At 41.1% G+C, this 15,642-nt stretch overlaps 2 protein-coding genes across 2 annotated transcripts in view; one reads left to right on the forward strand and one right to left on the reverse strand.

Annotated features, from left to right (window-relative positions):
* Positions 1-15,642, forward strand: part of SYN3 (synapsin III) — a 210,346-nt gene that overhangs the window by 70,799 nt on the left and 123,905 nt on the right. The window contains exon 6 of the mRNA XM_009557594.2: positions 4,813-4,902. Coding sequence (XP_009555889.2) covers positions 4,813-4,902 — 90 coding nt within the window. The remainder of the gene's footprint in view (positions 1-4,812; positions 4,903-15,642) is intronic.
* TIMP3 (TIMP metallopeptidase inhibitor 3) overlaps positions 7,878-15,642 on the reverse strand; it is a 38,615-nt gene continuing 30,850 nt past the window's right edge. Inside the window, exons 3-5 of the mRNA XM_054074687.1 lie at positions 14,152-14,263; positions 13,103-13,224; positions 7,878-12,473 (exon numbers count right to left, since the gene is read on the reverse strand). Coding sequence (XP_053930662.1) covers positions 12,276-12,473; positions 13,103-13,224; positions 14,152-14,263 — 432 coding nt within the window. The 3' untranslated portion in view covers positions 7,878-12,275. The remainder of the gene's footprint in view (positions 12,474-13,102; positions 13,225-14,151; positions 14,264-15,642) is intronic.

Raw genomic sequence — 15,642 nt, forward strand, 5'->3', positions numbered from 1 at the left:
GGAAAGGAAAGGAAAGGAAAGGAAAGGAAAGGAAGGGAAAGGAAGGGAAAGGAAGGGAAAGGAAGGGAAAGGAAGGGAAAGGAAGGGAAAGGAAGGGAAAGGAAGGGAAGGGAAGGGAAGGGAAAGGAAGGGAAAGGAAGGGAAAGGAAAGGAAAGGAAAGGAAAGGAAAGGAAAGGAAAGGAAAGGAAAGGAAAGGAAAGGAAAGGAAAGGAAAGGAAAGGAAAGGAAAGGAAAGGAAAGGAAAGGAAAGGAAAGGAAAGGAAAGGAAAGGAAAGGAAAGGAAAGGAAAGGAAAGGAAAGGAAAGGAAAGGAAAGGAAAGGAAAGGAAAGGAAAAAAAGAAAAAGAAAAAGAGAAAGAAAAAGAGAAAGAAAAAGAGAAAGAAAAAGAAAAAGAAAAAGGAAAAGAAAAAGAAAAAGAAAAAGAAAAAGAAAAAGAAAAAGAAAAAGAAAAAGAAAAAGAAAAAGAAAAAGAAAAAGAAAAAGAAAAAGAAAAAGAAAAAGAAAAAGAAAAAGAAAAAGAAAAAGAAAAAGAAGAAAAAGAAAGAGAAAAACCAGGGCTGGCAAGGCAGTGTGGGAGAAATTGGCTCTACCAGTAACTAGGCTTCGGCTATTCTGGGTCCAGTTGTGCCATGCTTTCCTCACAGGGAATATAGCTGGCTCAGGCAACTTCCCAAAGGAGTCAAGGAAACCACTTGTAAACACTTAAATTTGCAGAATGGCTCCTTTCCCTACTGCCCCCGCGCACACATCAACCTCACAAACCAATGATTGTAACACAGTACGTGATCTAAGAGCTCAGATGGGATCTGAGCTAGTATTTGGCACCACTGATATTTTATCAGGTTGGAGCTCAGGTAGAGATTGCAGTGGGGCATTTGAGGGCAAAAAGCTTCATTTGCAGCAGAATCAGCAAATTTTGATCTTGTAATAGCTGGGAAATGAGAGATAGGGACAGACCACTTTGGTGTATGATTGCAAAACAGGCATCTTGAAATACAGGATCTGCTTTACAAAGATTACTGGAAACTTTTTGGATCTCAAAAACAGTTGAGATACGTGAAGAAATGAAATGAAATACCCCTGGGAAATGTGCTTTTTAACTCTCCCTTTTATTTGTATTCCAAAAATGGTTCCATTCCATAGAATTGTTTATACTATTGTGGAGGGGGATAGAAGTGAGACTGTTTGTCCTTGGCAATTGGCAACAATGTTTTTTTCTCAGCAGCTCTAATTACAATCAGCTGAGTTTGGGTTTGAATTTACTCAATCAGCAGCCCCATTTTTTAATAACATTTGCCGGTTTTCCAGTACCACAATATACAAATTTCTTCAATGGTTAAAGTTTGCATTAAACATAAGCACACTTTAAAACAGGTGTTTCTGAAAGAAAAAACAGAGTATTCAGGGGATCTCACACACAGAGAAACATATACATTTTAAGATAATCCCAGAATTACTGAGAAATAGTGCTTCTAGCACACTGAACATAATGCTTCAACCACCAATAATAATTTTTGTGTTAGAAAAGTTACAATACAAAATGTACTCAAAAACACTCAGAGTAGTACTCATATTATATGCATTTAATGTCCATAATCGCAAGGAAACCTTTGCATCTGTAAGACTGCAGGAAACAAGAAGTCTTGAAAACAGTCACCTGTAGAGTCCAAGAGACTCCCAGTAAAACTGTTACTGTCAAGGAATATCGGCTCCCTGATGATCTAGGCACTTTCAAAATATGCAAGAGGCATTGAGATCCTCCAAATGGACATTTTTGTCTCTCTATAAATACTTCCTGCCAGTAACTCTGATGTCCACACAGCCAGGCAAGGCATTCCACTTGCATACCTGTTCCAGGTATTTAAAGCCAGGCTGTGTCACATTGCGTTGCCTTGTGTCTTGCTCTGTGATCTGAATGCAATCTCACCCAAACCAGTGGAACCACAGAAAGTAAGAACTGATACCAAAATGGGGAAGGGTTCATTATATGTAGCTGAGCTCCTGACAGTAACATTCCCACTGGTAGTTAAAATCTAAAATGCACTGGGTAGTGCTACTTCAGCCCTGCTCTCAGGTATATAAGAGACTGCTGCACCACGTTATATTGGTGTCTCTTTGCCAATATTTTGCCCTAAAAATTGGCAGGAAAAAAACCCAAAACGTAATAAAAAAAGATGGAATTTTCCCATGAAGGTCAATACTAAAGTTAGACTTTTTTGCTGGCTTGACCCATTAAGGAGGCTCCCAGATGCCTGAATCTCTCATCTGTCCATTTGAAACACTTGCTATCTCAGCAACAACAAAAAGCTGTATGCTTCAAAATGCAGACCAAGGAATAAGTCAGGACACTGTCTGTCAGCTACACAGTTGTTCCAGTTATTTTATTTGACTGTTTTCCTGGGTTAAACGTATGTCACCTCAACATCACAGCATCCATGGTAGTCCAGGGCTGCGTGCACATGCAGTGAGGGGCATAGTCTGCTCTCAGCCAGGGTGTTTTTCCTCCTCTCCTTGTCTCTGTCTCATTTTGTTTAACTTTCAAGCCTTGTTTTCTCACTTCACTAGTCAAAACAGGGCTTTATTTTTCTTCTCAGGGATGTGCAGGCCTAGTGCAAGTACTTAACAGAAGCAAACTGTCCTCCTTCCCCAACATCAATACTCTCTGTGCCAACAATAATTATTCTACACAGGGTGTTTTTTTCTTATCTGCTGATACATGTGAGGGGTGGGATGGTGTTAGTGATGGGATATGCCACCTCTTGATGTTTTCTGGGTTTTCTTAAACACCACACTTTGACCTACGAGATGAGGAAAAAGATTCTCTGCATTTGTCTGCAGATGTGCTGGCAGCTGCCCCATCAGCACGTGGCCTGGGTCTGGCACACTCTTGCAGCCTAATATTTTTGCACATTGGCTGCATTTGTTTTCTTACACCTATTCACCCTTTAACTCCCAAAGGGGCATTTCTTCTCTCCCACTAAGTGAAGTTTCAATTTGTAATACAGAAATGCTTGTACTTAGACTAGCCCAGTAAGCAGGACAGGAGTCTAACACAGCTGCTCCACAGAACACATTCTCAGTAGATCTCTTTTTATCTGCAGTGTAACCTTGAGGCTGCAATTTGGTAAATTTACTCAGAACATGTACAATTAGTCAGCTGATGCTACCGGGAAGAAAGAGGGCTTTCTTTCCCATCCTTTGTTCCCTAAATATTTGTCTTATTTCCTTAATCTGTGTGTCACCTCCCTCAGGTGACACAAAGATCTCTTTCAAATGAATGCATTTCTAGATTTGTGGGAAACTTGAAGGAAGTTGTATGAAGGACTTACAGGGAGACTTGGCCCAGACTGGAGACCTTTATTAATTTAACTCGATTTTACCAGCTTGAAAGGTCTTGGAAACTCAATCCAGTTTCTGAATTTCTCTGTAAATACGACATCAATGGAGAATTTAGCCACATCTACCAGCTCAGCAGGAACCTGTGGAGCAATCCCCAATCATGTTATTCTCTTAACATCCATGAAAGTAAACAAGCTGCCTTATTCAGCTGTGCTCCCCCTTCTTCAAGGCTGCCAATCTAACCACTTCACCAGCAGCATTGCCAGTCCAGCACTGCCCATGGTAATGGGGCTATACCATTTCAGATAGAAAGCAGGATATCCAGATGTGTGATTGTAAAGAATCTAAGTTGCTCCTGAAACTCATAAGGTTTCTGGGTTATTTCTTACCTCTTATTCTCTTTGGTATATCACCTCTGCTTCAGCAACATTTTGTCATGGTCATGAAATTTCTCTCTACCAGTTTTATTTTCTTCTGCAGCTGCTCAATGATAGATTGAACAAGGAGGCTGCAGACAGCATACAGAATAGTCTGCTTACTTCACAGATGACCAAAACAGAGAAGGAATTTGCTGTGCTGTGCTTCTGTTGGGGTTTTGAAACCTGAAGAGAAATCAAAATTCAGTCCCACCATGGGGAGCTTTGTGTCTGTCTGGGCACAACCTCAAATGATAAGCAGTTTATAGTAGTGATGATAGTGGCAATAATGGTGAGGTTCATGCTGACAGGTGGGGACAACGGCAAACGTTCATCCCTGTATGTGAATTAGTAGCACTGTTGCATTCACCGTTGATGGTGCTTTCTTTAGACACCATCCTAACAGACTGGTGCCTCCTCACTGGAAGATGGGACAGGGGTAGCAAATGATCTCCCCTTTCTCCTACCATGCATGAGGGGTGTTGGGAGACCCTTGGTTCATAATAAATGTCAGTTATGATTGACAGTGGTCTAGTGAGGTAGCACTGGCAATTCCCACTAGACACCTCTGTCCCTTAGCAAGTGTCCTTCCCGTCAGCACAATGGATAAATGTGCCTTGCTTTGATTTGGCTGTGAGGGAGAGATCCAAGGGACAGCTTTGGTTTTCTTTCTTTCTACTCAGGAGTGGTGGCACAGATTTTCTGCCCGGTCTCTCCTCTGAGCCCTTTCCTGTACGAAGAAGGGCCCATCCCTCTAAGCCACATTTGGAAAGCAAAGCTTGTTCATAGCAGATCTGTAACTAAACCCAAACTGATTCACCTCTGACTCTTGAACCCCTTCTCCACTCTCTTAGTCCAAGGTTTGTGTACACAGGCTGGCTTGGCCCTGGATAAATACATACTGCCCCAAGGTCGAGAAAGTAAGGTGGGTAAGGCATAATAACATGTTTCTCTCATCTCCTTCACCCGTGTCAGAACATTTTGCAAACAGCTGTTACACAATAAGCCACTGACAGCCACTGTGTCTGTTTTTTGTTTCCCCTCCCTCCCCCCAAGTTCTCCCAGCTGATTAAAATCTTCAACTCACTGGGTCCTGAGAAGTTCCCCCTCGTGGAGCAAACGTTCTTCCCAAGCCATAAGCAGATGGTGAGTACTTTTGCTTTCTTCTGATGCCAGCATGGGTAGGGTGAAGCAACAAATGTGAGCTAGGCACAAGAGATGGCTGTGGGAAGCCTGGGAAGACTCTCAATTTTATTTACAGAGAATTACTAGCTAAAAGGCAGTATGCAAAAAGCACTGCTCAGGAGCCTCTTTCCTTTCTTGCCCACCCTCCCACAGGTCACATATGGACCCTGAAAAAGTGAACAGACTCAAAACCAAAGCAAAAATCCATTGCAAAATCTGGTCAACAGACGCTCATCCCTTAGAGCAAGGAATCCCTTTATTCAGATAAAGTGGATTTTTTTCCCCTCCCAGAATTCTTTAAAATATGTTGACAATTTGGGACAGGGGCCATAAGAGATGTTTGTTTTACAATTTCAGGTGGCCTGGTCTGTCACGAGGTTGCCATCCGTGAAACATTTATCAGTCTGACTAGGTATTCAAAGTAAATCAGAGTTCTTGAAAAAGAGTTGGTTTCAGCTTATAATGTTTCTTTTGCACAGTGGCTCTGGGGTCTAGTCTTCCTGTCAACAACTAAACACTCAGTGCCTTGTATGGCTACTGGGCATTGCACCAAACTCTTAGGGCACCTTCCAAGGAGATCTGTGTAGGTACTTTTAGTCCTGCAGAACATGGCAAAGCAAGTGGCTTTGTTTAAAATTCTCCATATCACTTGTTTTCTCTGGGTTAAATGGATGAGCAGTCCTTCATTAATTTTTACTGCCAACTTACATCCATGAATTAGTGTCTCTTCTTACTTTGCTGTGGCTTTGATGAGACCCCATATGAACCACAGCCCACTGTGTGAGCTGCTGGCTGCCTGAGCTTATGTCGCATGCTTGATTGTGGACTCAAGCAACACTAGCAGCCTGAAGTTTAGAGTTGTGGAAACATCAAACCAGGGCTCAAAAATATTCAAACCCCTCTTTTCTCACACACTTGTTGCAACACTGTGGGCCAGCCACAATGCATAACAGGGTGCAGGCACCTGATGGCGGAGATATGGACCAACTGAGAGTTTGAAATTCAAATAGAAGTCTCATTTAGATTCTCGTGAAAAATCCCGCCACTGCTTGCTAGGTACTTGAATATTCTGAAATGCTGGTCCTTCATCTCTCTGTTCCAATGTTCTGTTCTCTTTCTGTGCTGTGTGGACAACAGCACTTCCATGCTTCACAGGCACATCATGGAGGTAAGTACAGTCACAAGAGCTGTAAAGCACTGAAGTGATGCAGTAGTAAGAGCGGTATTATCATTTAAGACATAAAGAAATAGATGGTCCTTAAGCACTGTGTGACAGCTTGTTGCAGACTTTTAAGACAAATTATTTGGTAGATCTTGTTGTGTTTAATTCCTGATGATTCATATATAAAGAGGGGTTTGTGACATATGTAATGCTTCAGGACAACTGTGACTGTGTGACCATCACTTCAGGAATGCTATTTTTGAAAGTATTGGTTAAGATTTTCATTGCAAACATGTTGACTAGTACTTTTAGCATTATTTTCTTGTCTGGAAATCAGATTCTTGTATCCTCAGCATATAAATTCATTTGTTATCAGCACAGCAGTTTGGTTTAGTAGGGCAGTGCTCTTGCTTTCACATCTTTGTCATCTTTATAACTGAACAGCTACTTGGAGATGCTATAGCAATGGCATCTGCAAGTAAGCTTACTTCCAAAAGAATACATGAACAATTTCAAACTGAAGGTAAACTCATGTGAACACAAATGCTAATGTTGATATGCAAGCTTGTGTAATCTGGTTTAAATCAGTAACTTTGCAAACATTTACACAAGCAACAATCCACTTGGGCAAATTCAGGCCAGCCCTTTCCAGGTGGGAGGTCTGCTTCACAGAATTAATCTACGTAACTTCTCAAGATAAATCTCCACAGTATCCCGCGCTGTGAGAAGCTGAGAGGGCAAGTGCTTAGGCCAAGCAAGCTCCCTTGCAGTCATCACTCCATCAAACACCTGTGAAAGTTGCTTGCCCACTGTGTTTCAGCTTCTCCATGTGTCAGACAGGAATATAATACCCTCCCTTCCCCACTCTTTTCTTCCCTTTCCTGGCAGCGTTTTCAAGCTGTACCAGTTAGCAGTTATAAAATGTTCTGTGGTCCTTTGATGGCTGCCTCCCTGGAAGTGTTTATAACTAGTGTTATGGTTTTACCTCCTTGCAATGTGATATATTTTAAGCAATGAATTTCTCACATAAGAGATCCTCACCCTTCTATTTCCAAAACTTTCCAAAGCTTGCTTTCTAAACCTTTGGATTAAACATAGAACAGATGTTAAAATCTGTTTCATTCTTTCATCCGTGAATAGAGATGTCCCAAAAGTAAAAGTGAGATAAAGGAAATTTCTGACAGCAAGACCATTTTCGTGAGCATTTTAAATTAGTTGAGAACTCTCTGAAGCTTCCTTCTCATGACAACGGGGCATTTTAACCAACCTTAAACTCTAAACCTGAAAAGAGGATACAGGGCTCTGACATTTCACAGCAGAAAAGATCCAAAACATGAATCTCTCTTCCCTTTGCCATGGGCATGTACCTTTCAACCCTCCCGCCAATGATCACTTTACTGGAAATTAGAGCGATCTGGCAACTGTTCTGAGGTCCTACTGGTGCTACACACCAGCCACAATGACTGCCTTGCTCTGTAGTGACCCCCTATGGCCAGTTAACAAGTGGGATAGGTCAACTTCAAAAGGGATTTTGTGCTTCTCCTGGGCTTACAACCCCAATAAGAATTCTTAGAGAGATCAGCCTCTTAGAGGGAGGAACTGCTGGATTGATCTTTGACAAAGAGCAAGAACTGCCATAGGTGGGCTATCTGCTTTGGGTCCAATAAAACGGTATCAAAAAAAGGGAAGGAAATGAATAAATTCACTTGGAAATCCATTTGTGTACATTTGAAGTGGACAGAAACTAATATAAGTGAAGCAGACACAGAATGTCTGTGATAGAAATAAAACCACTTTACTGTTTAGAATAAAAGGACACTATAAAAAGTGAACATTATGCAACATTACCTTAAAAGACAATATACATTCACTGAATATAAAATTTATAAATAACATGGAGGAAAACTGTAAACAGTGCTAGAAAATTTAGCAACAAATACATTCCTTCTGGACAAGATTTTTCACACGGGTTTGGTTCCCTCCCCAAGTTTCCATGACTATCAGGAACAGCGGAGTGGCTCTATGAAGGAAAGACAGAGTCAGAGAGAAGAAGCAGCCAGTAGAGGCAAAGCAGCAGCAAAAGTTTAGTGGATTTTAAAGATTTTTCTCAAGACTGGTAGCCCCCAAATACACTTATTCTAAAATAGAAAAAAACTTTTTTTGCAGCTCCTTAGATTTTGTTCTGCCCTTTAAGCTCTAAAATACATTGTAAGTGAGATATACTTCCAGAGATATCTGAAAGAATGGAAACTTGCTCCTCCCATGGAGGACTTTATTTCAAATAGTCCTTACTGTAAAAAAAAACCACAACAGCATGTTTCTCATCGCCATGAGGAAGCATTTTGCTCTGGCCAAGAATGAATGGGATATGGTGATATACTTAGGTTTTAGAATAGTCCTATTTAAAGGACCATGTAAGTCTTCAAAGCATGAGAAATTTAGACCTAAAATGGCAGGTTTGTCCCAAATGGGAGGAGAAAGCCTCCCACAAGAGGACTTTATCCCAGGAACTCCATTGCACAGATCTCCTGCTCTCCTCACTCTACTTGGAAAAGGAAAATCAAATCCCATCTTTCCCAAACCTTCAATGTATTTTTCATATTTTTTGTAACTCTAAAGGGAAAAACACTCTCAAGCAAATAAGGAAATATAACTATAAATAAAAAAGCAAACAGCAACGGTCTTGAAATGAGCTATGCGTTTTTAAAAGTACTTTTAATAATGTTGGTATCTAAAGCATGGGGCGAGGGGGAAAGCTCTCATCCTGTTCGTGGCCAAAAGTCGTGCTCACATGAGCTATGCTTCTGACAGTTCCTCTTTAACCTTAGGTTACAAGGAGCACATCAGAGGTGACAAGAAGATATTTGTGCTGCTGCAAGCCATTGTACGCTCTATAGCCTAACATTTTGGGTAGAACTTCACACCTGCCTCCTTATATCTCCATGCCTGGTGTTGCCACATATTGCACATCTGCTGTAACGAGAGTGAGAGTTTTGTCCGTTGGCAGGCAGAAGTGAATTAGCAGGACAGAAGAAAGGAGAGCAGACAGAAAGAAGAAGTCTTTGAGTCTGATTTAGAGCCTGTTCAATCCATTTAATGGCTCCCTCCCACTTCAAGGGAGCCTTCAGTCAGGTTCTTAATGCGAGCACAAGTTAAAGCTTAGCCTAAGAAACGCATGTGCCTGATAGCATGCATAGAAACAAAATTAAGAAGCCTCCCAAAAGAAATGTATTTTTACTGGATTCTTGCCCCTCCTTTTGGCTCCACATTTTTAAAAGCCATAACAACTATTTCTTTACACAGCAAGGGGAAAAGTTTGTTACCAAACCCCCATCGCTGCTGTTCTAGCTGTCTGCATCTCAGAAATATTTTACCATCTGCAATATAAAATGGGAATACACCTCACTTTCTGGTAATGCGGCTGCCATTTTGTTGTTTACAAAGCACATAGCTACATTATATCCTACTTAGGGACACAAGTCCTCATAGTATTAGAATGCAAATATTTTCACAATAATTTGAGTGCAATACTGTGATGTCTCAGCTAGCTAAATGAATCAGTGACAGGTAAAATACGCAGAGCTGCAGTTTAATGACAATTCAAATCAACACTTCACTGCATCGAGAGGCATTTTCATTTAGCCATCCAAAGCCACCAAAAGTGGCTGCAGCTCAAAGAGACTTCAGCTTTGCAAAATCACCTTTGAGCATTAGGAGGGCCATCTCCTGCGATGCTGACTCCACACAACGCAAAGAGTGAGGGTGGTGAGGCCGGCTCCTCCCTCCCCTCAGTGACCCTCAGAGATTTTGTGAGTGGTGCACAGCTCGAAAGAGATTGCTCCACTGTGTCCAAAGCCCAAGCTCACACTCTGCCAAAAGGGGCAACCCACCAGCTGATCCTATGATGGGTACTATAAAGCACCCTTCTCTCCCTCTCATCTCTAACCCATAATTTAGTTACAGTCACAGAGAAGAGGACTTTTTAAAAAGTGTTCCAAGACTGAATCACAGAAAAATCTGTGACTTTCAGGGGTTTTTTTGTGCTGTGTGGCCACTCAGAGCAGCTGAAAAAAAAATAAACAGCAGACCTAGGCACCTCTTACATCAAATCTTTGAAAACGCCCTTTAAAGCTCATGTTAAAAATGAAGCTACAGGCTTTTGGCCGCAACAATTCATCTAGTAAATGGCATCTAGTAAATGGCGCTTTTCATGGGATGTATGTCTGGGAGAGCTCTGGTAGTACACATGGAACAAAAAAACACATCAAGGCCCACCTCAGACACCTTTTCCTTTCCATTTGGCAGAGAGGCCCCAAACAACTCTCCAGTAATTGAGGTCACTGACTGTAAAATGCTCTGTTGCCCAGGGCTGGAATCACTATGCTTTTTCCTGCTGGTGGCAGCTCTGCTTTCTAAGTGGAATGAACTGAAGATACATGGAAATGTAAGATAAATAATCATAATAATACAAAAATGAAGTTAAGCATAATCTTCTCCCTGCCCAAGCCCTCCCCATCCAAAACTCAGTCACCCATTTTGTCAGCGCCCCTTCTTCACCAACATTAAAACTTAAAATACTTTTATTTGATAAGAAAAATTATATTATAGTTTTCTTAATAAAAAACAAAATAGAACAAAAAAACTTCTCCAGTCAAAGCACAAGACAGTAAGGCTCCTCCTCCACATCACTGCAGGGTGTGGTACAAGCACATGCACAGAGCAATGCTTAACAGTGCTTACAGGGAAACACAGCACTTGACACAGTAGGAATCCTCTGGGCAGCTGAAATTTTATGATCCCAGCCAGCACTTATTAGGAGACCACTTTTCCTTGCTTAGCCCCCCACACACAATTCCTTTCACTATACAAACAAATGCAGCTAGAGTAGCCGCAGGGGTGGAACCGTGGTATGAGAAGGTACAGAGGAAACAATGACTGTAGCAACTACTGCAGATACACTGGAGCTTCAATATTCAACTCCTCACTGACTCGGAATGTCAATATTTCTGTCTTTAAAACACAATCAAACCATTCTTTTGTTTATAACACCAAAAAATTAACACATCCTGTCAAAAATAGCTTATGTCATTATGTGTATATACATCTTAGTTCAGCAAAACACTATTTTGGCAATTTTTTTTATAGTAAGAGCTCTAGCAAGCCTCCCCTTTCCCTCTTCCATGTGATTGATTTACAGTTGGTACTTCTGCATCTGTTTGATTTAAGGTGTTCACAAGCTGGTTTTGCTGTGGAAGCTAAGCTGCAAAAATTTCAAGGGCCAATGCTGCTCAAAACAGGGTGGCACAGCATTTCATCTGCTCTGCTGTTGGTGGATTTACCTCCCTGAACACAGGAGATGGTGCTTTTGTTTGTTTTTTTAAACAACAACAAAAATACAAAATGCTTTCCCTTTTGTTCTGGAGAAACCCAGAACTTTAAACGTGCTGCTGCATTCAAACTGTGACTGAATTAACTAGCACAATCAGTCAGCAATGCTTTTATCGGATGATGTAGTCAGACACACCAGGTGAATTCTCTCACTGTTGCAGTCAATCACATTGCCAATCTCTCCCATAAAGGTGGATTTCATTTGGACATCATTTTATCCAGACTTTAGGCTAAGTTTCTTTTCAGTTTGTTTCATTTGCCAATCTGATTAATGAAACCTGTTTTCCTTCAGATAGATTTGTCTACATATTTTCAGCACTTAGTGCATGAGGAGGGGTGACAGGAAGCCAGCGCATAGAAGAATACAGTGCCTAATTGGCATAGTTTTTAGATTTTTGTTTTCCTAAAAAAATAGAGATTATATTGCTACAGCTAATGATACGTGTAAGAGAGCAAGAGCTCTGTTTTTTTCTTTTTTTTTGTTTTTTTTCCTCCCACTTTTCCCTCTGGTGTGCAAAAGTAAGCTCCCAAGTGTTGTCTGATCAAAATGAGTGGTATCAAAAAATGGAAAAGATGATTACAAATTCAGTAAGGTAGCACAGACTTTTTTTCTTTTCTTTCCTTTTTTTTTTCCTTTTCTTTTTTTTAAGTGTTCGAAGTGCTAAAATTTGCATGAAAACAGGCACTAATTTCATTGTCATCATCATGATCTGGTAAGAGTTAGTGTCCAAAGGAAGATCAGCCACAAGTAAGGGAGAGGGGAGATAAGGAAGGGATAGTGTGCTCAGGGATCTGTGGCATTGATGATCGTTTTATCTGGAGGCGCCCATCCTCTATACCAGCTGCAGTAACCTTCCACCCTCTGGATGCAGGCATAGTGCTTTGCTTGGTATCCTGAGTGGCCGAAGTTGGAGAGCATGTCTGTCCAAATACACTCGTTCTTGGAGGTGGCAAAGCAGGGCAAATAGTAGCATGGCCGAATCTGCAATCGTAAAGAGCAGTCGGGTTAAGGCTACATGGAAAACCAACACCACATAAAACACCTTTTTATCAGAACCAAAGGATTCAAAATTCCATTCCCCTCAACCTCGCTTACCAATCAAAAATCCGGTCTCGGTAAGCATGTGCTTAGCTTCATATACACAGGTAACTCCAGAGTTAAAAGGGCTTTTCAGGTTCAGAAAAGTTGAGCTTGTGTCTATGTTTTTGCAGGCCTTGGGCCATGAATAAAAATCTTATTCCCAGTGCCAGGCTGTGAGATTTTAAGCACTCAAAATGTTTACACAAAAAAAAAGTTGGATCTATCTTTGCCAATACCTCTGGTACCTGATTTCATTCACCTGCAAAGGATTCTGTGGGGATTTTTAAATCCTTCCCCAACCCCAGTTAACTCCAACAAGGCATTAAAAAGGCACAGACTCTGCATTTTATTTGATTGTCTCTTCTCTAATCTAAACACAAAAGCTGGGCTTTAGTTTTTTCCCTGTAAAAAATTGTTGCCCTCTATTTCTCTTCCTGGCTGTTCACTGGTATCACTGGTATTACCAGCCAGGGGAAACAGAATTCTAAAGTATGAATGTCTTTACGCCACCTAATTAGAGATGCACATACCTTGCATCCACAACCCAGATGATAACGATGATTCAGTCCTTTGCGCTGAGATAGAGTCAGACGGTCCCATTTCTCATACCAATTGCACAGGCCAGTGTAAACCTTTCCTTCATACACGCGGCCTTGAAAACAGAGACACAGTCACAAGTCAGCACTTTTCAGCTCAAGCACTTTTCTCGTTTCCTGAGATTGCTAATGCTCTCAATGTGTTTGGCTTCAGTCACTGTTCAACAACTGCTTTCTTTTTATTAACTGGTTCGGGAATCTCTGGCCAGTGAGATTATAGCACTTCTGTAAATTGGGAGGGTTGTGCCGGCTCTAAGCACCAGCAACAACATGCAGGCAAGTAAAGCTGTCAAGCTCCTCTCAACAACAGAGCAAAACTAAGTGAATTGACACCTTCACTACAAAAAACACTTGGCAACTACCACACCTCTATCTTCTTGCATACCCCCATCTCAGCAGCTTGCATTTCTCCCGCTCATTCCTAAAGGGATCTTCTGTTTCTGGCACAGCTGAGGAGCAACCAGTTCCCTGTTACAGACATGCCAGCTCAGGTATGAACTGACAGCTGTGAACTGTTATACAGTATGTTTGCCACGACATGGCTGGGCGTGAGAGATATTGCAGGAAAGAGAGGGAAATTTAGAAAGTGAAATTACTCTCAGCTTAAAGAATACTGAGCAAAAATATTGTTGACCATCTTAACACTTGGGAAGCTGTATATAGATCATAGAATCATAGAATAGTTTGGGTGGGAAGGGACTTTAAAGATCACCCAGTTCCAACCCCCCCTGCCATGGGCAGGGACACCTCCCACTAGAGCAGGCTGCCCAAGGCCCCATCCAACCTGGCCTTGAACACCTCCAGGGATGGGGCAGCCACAACTTCCCTGGGCAACCTGTGCCAGTGTCTCACCACTCTCACAGTGAAGAAATTCTTCCAAATGTCTACTTTATCCACCCACATATCCTTACATACATGTCCTTAGCAGGTGTATGTATAGAACAGAAGAGGTTTTGATTACGAAGAAGTATACTGTCCTTTACCTGTAATCAGATATTGGTACTTGTTGACCTCCAGCTTGACTCCACAAAGACTCTCAGAGGCTTCTGTGTAGATGTACTGAACATGTGGCATTATCTGGAAGCCCCTATACATCTGGAGAAACAAATAAAAAGGCTTTAATCTTCTTAAGGTGATGAGTTTTTCCTTAGATTCTCCACAATCTTTCTTTCTAGATGGTGGTGATAAGCCGCAAACTTTTAGTGTTTACAATGGTGAGGGACCAATGGCACAAGTCTCCTCATCAGATCTGCTGGTGGAGAACACTCACCTGTTAACAAACCATTGCAACTCAGCACAGGAACCACTTTTCCCCGCTTGCAGTAATTCCGGCAGCATTGAGTGAGCAAGGTGCCAACATTACAAGCTCTGCCAACACCCTGAACAATTTTTTTTTCTTTGTATAGCTCAAAATTAGGGAGAAATTAAATTATCTCAGGTTCGGAATCTTCCTCCTTCATGCAATTTAAACCATTTCTTCTGAATTCGGGGATTTTTCTTTTGAACAATGACCGTATTTTCAAATGTTGCTGCTGTAAGAGTTTCAAACCTTTGGCACTTGATCTAAGTTATCAAGCCAGACATCTCTTTCTCAAACACCTAGCATACACAACTTCTGCTGACCTCACCAAGGTTTTTATGTTTCTCTAACTAAATGCAGAAATAGAATTCTACTCTGTCTCCTAAAATTAGCCTGGTACTGATGGGCACCATAAAGAAAATATCATGTGTACATAATTCCTCTATGCTCCTTCTCCTTTTTCACAATCATTCTTAAGAGGAGGTCAACATACAGTTCAGTTTAATTGAAATATGAACCCACAGATATACTGGCAGTTGGATTCAGAGAAATTAGCACGTGTCCCTATCTGACCTGACCTTACTGCTGCAATTTAGAGAAACTCACGCACGCCAGTTAGTAGCATAATGAAGTCTTCACACAGCAATAAAACAACCCCTGTATGTGTACATTGCACCCAATAAAATGTATCCTAATTTTGAAATATTGAGGATTTTTTAATCCAAATTTCATCTTTAAAATTTGGTTATCTTCTCAAAGTATTTAGCTTCTCTTTCTTGCTTACTAACTTTATGAAGGGCCAATGTATAAAACTTAAATGAAAACAATAGGAGTCAGAGACAATCACAGGTTCATAGCATTTCCCAGTCTATCCTTTTCTCTGACAGCTTTATAGATGGAAAGCATATTCATATTCAGTTTAACTGTAAATATAAAAGTGAGGCAAAAGAGAAAAAAAATCCCAAACAATCCCAGAGATATAGATGCTCACTGCTGTGTTATCTGAGCAGTGGCATTCTCTTCCATACCGTAATTTATTTCTTGAGGTCTCCTATTATCTCCAAGCGCGTGTCTCCATTTGTTCATCTTTCACTATTCCCCCTCTCCTTTAAAATCAACAAATCTTTTTCTCCTACAGATTCATCAGTGCTATTCCTTCTGTTGTCAGGGGCAT

Source organism: Cuculus canorus, chromosome 1 (assembly GCF_017976375.1).
Source record: "Cuculus canorus isolate bCucCan1 chromosome 1, bCucCan1.pri, whole genome shotgun sequence".
In the NCBI taxonomy this organism is placed as follows: Eukaryota; Metazoa; Chordata; class Aves; order Cuculiformes; family Cuculidae; genus Cuculus; species Cuculus canorus.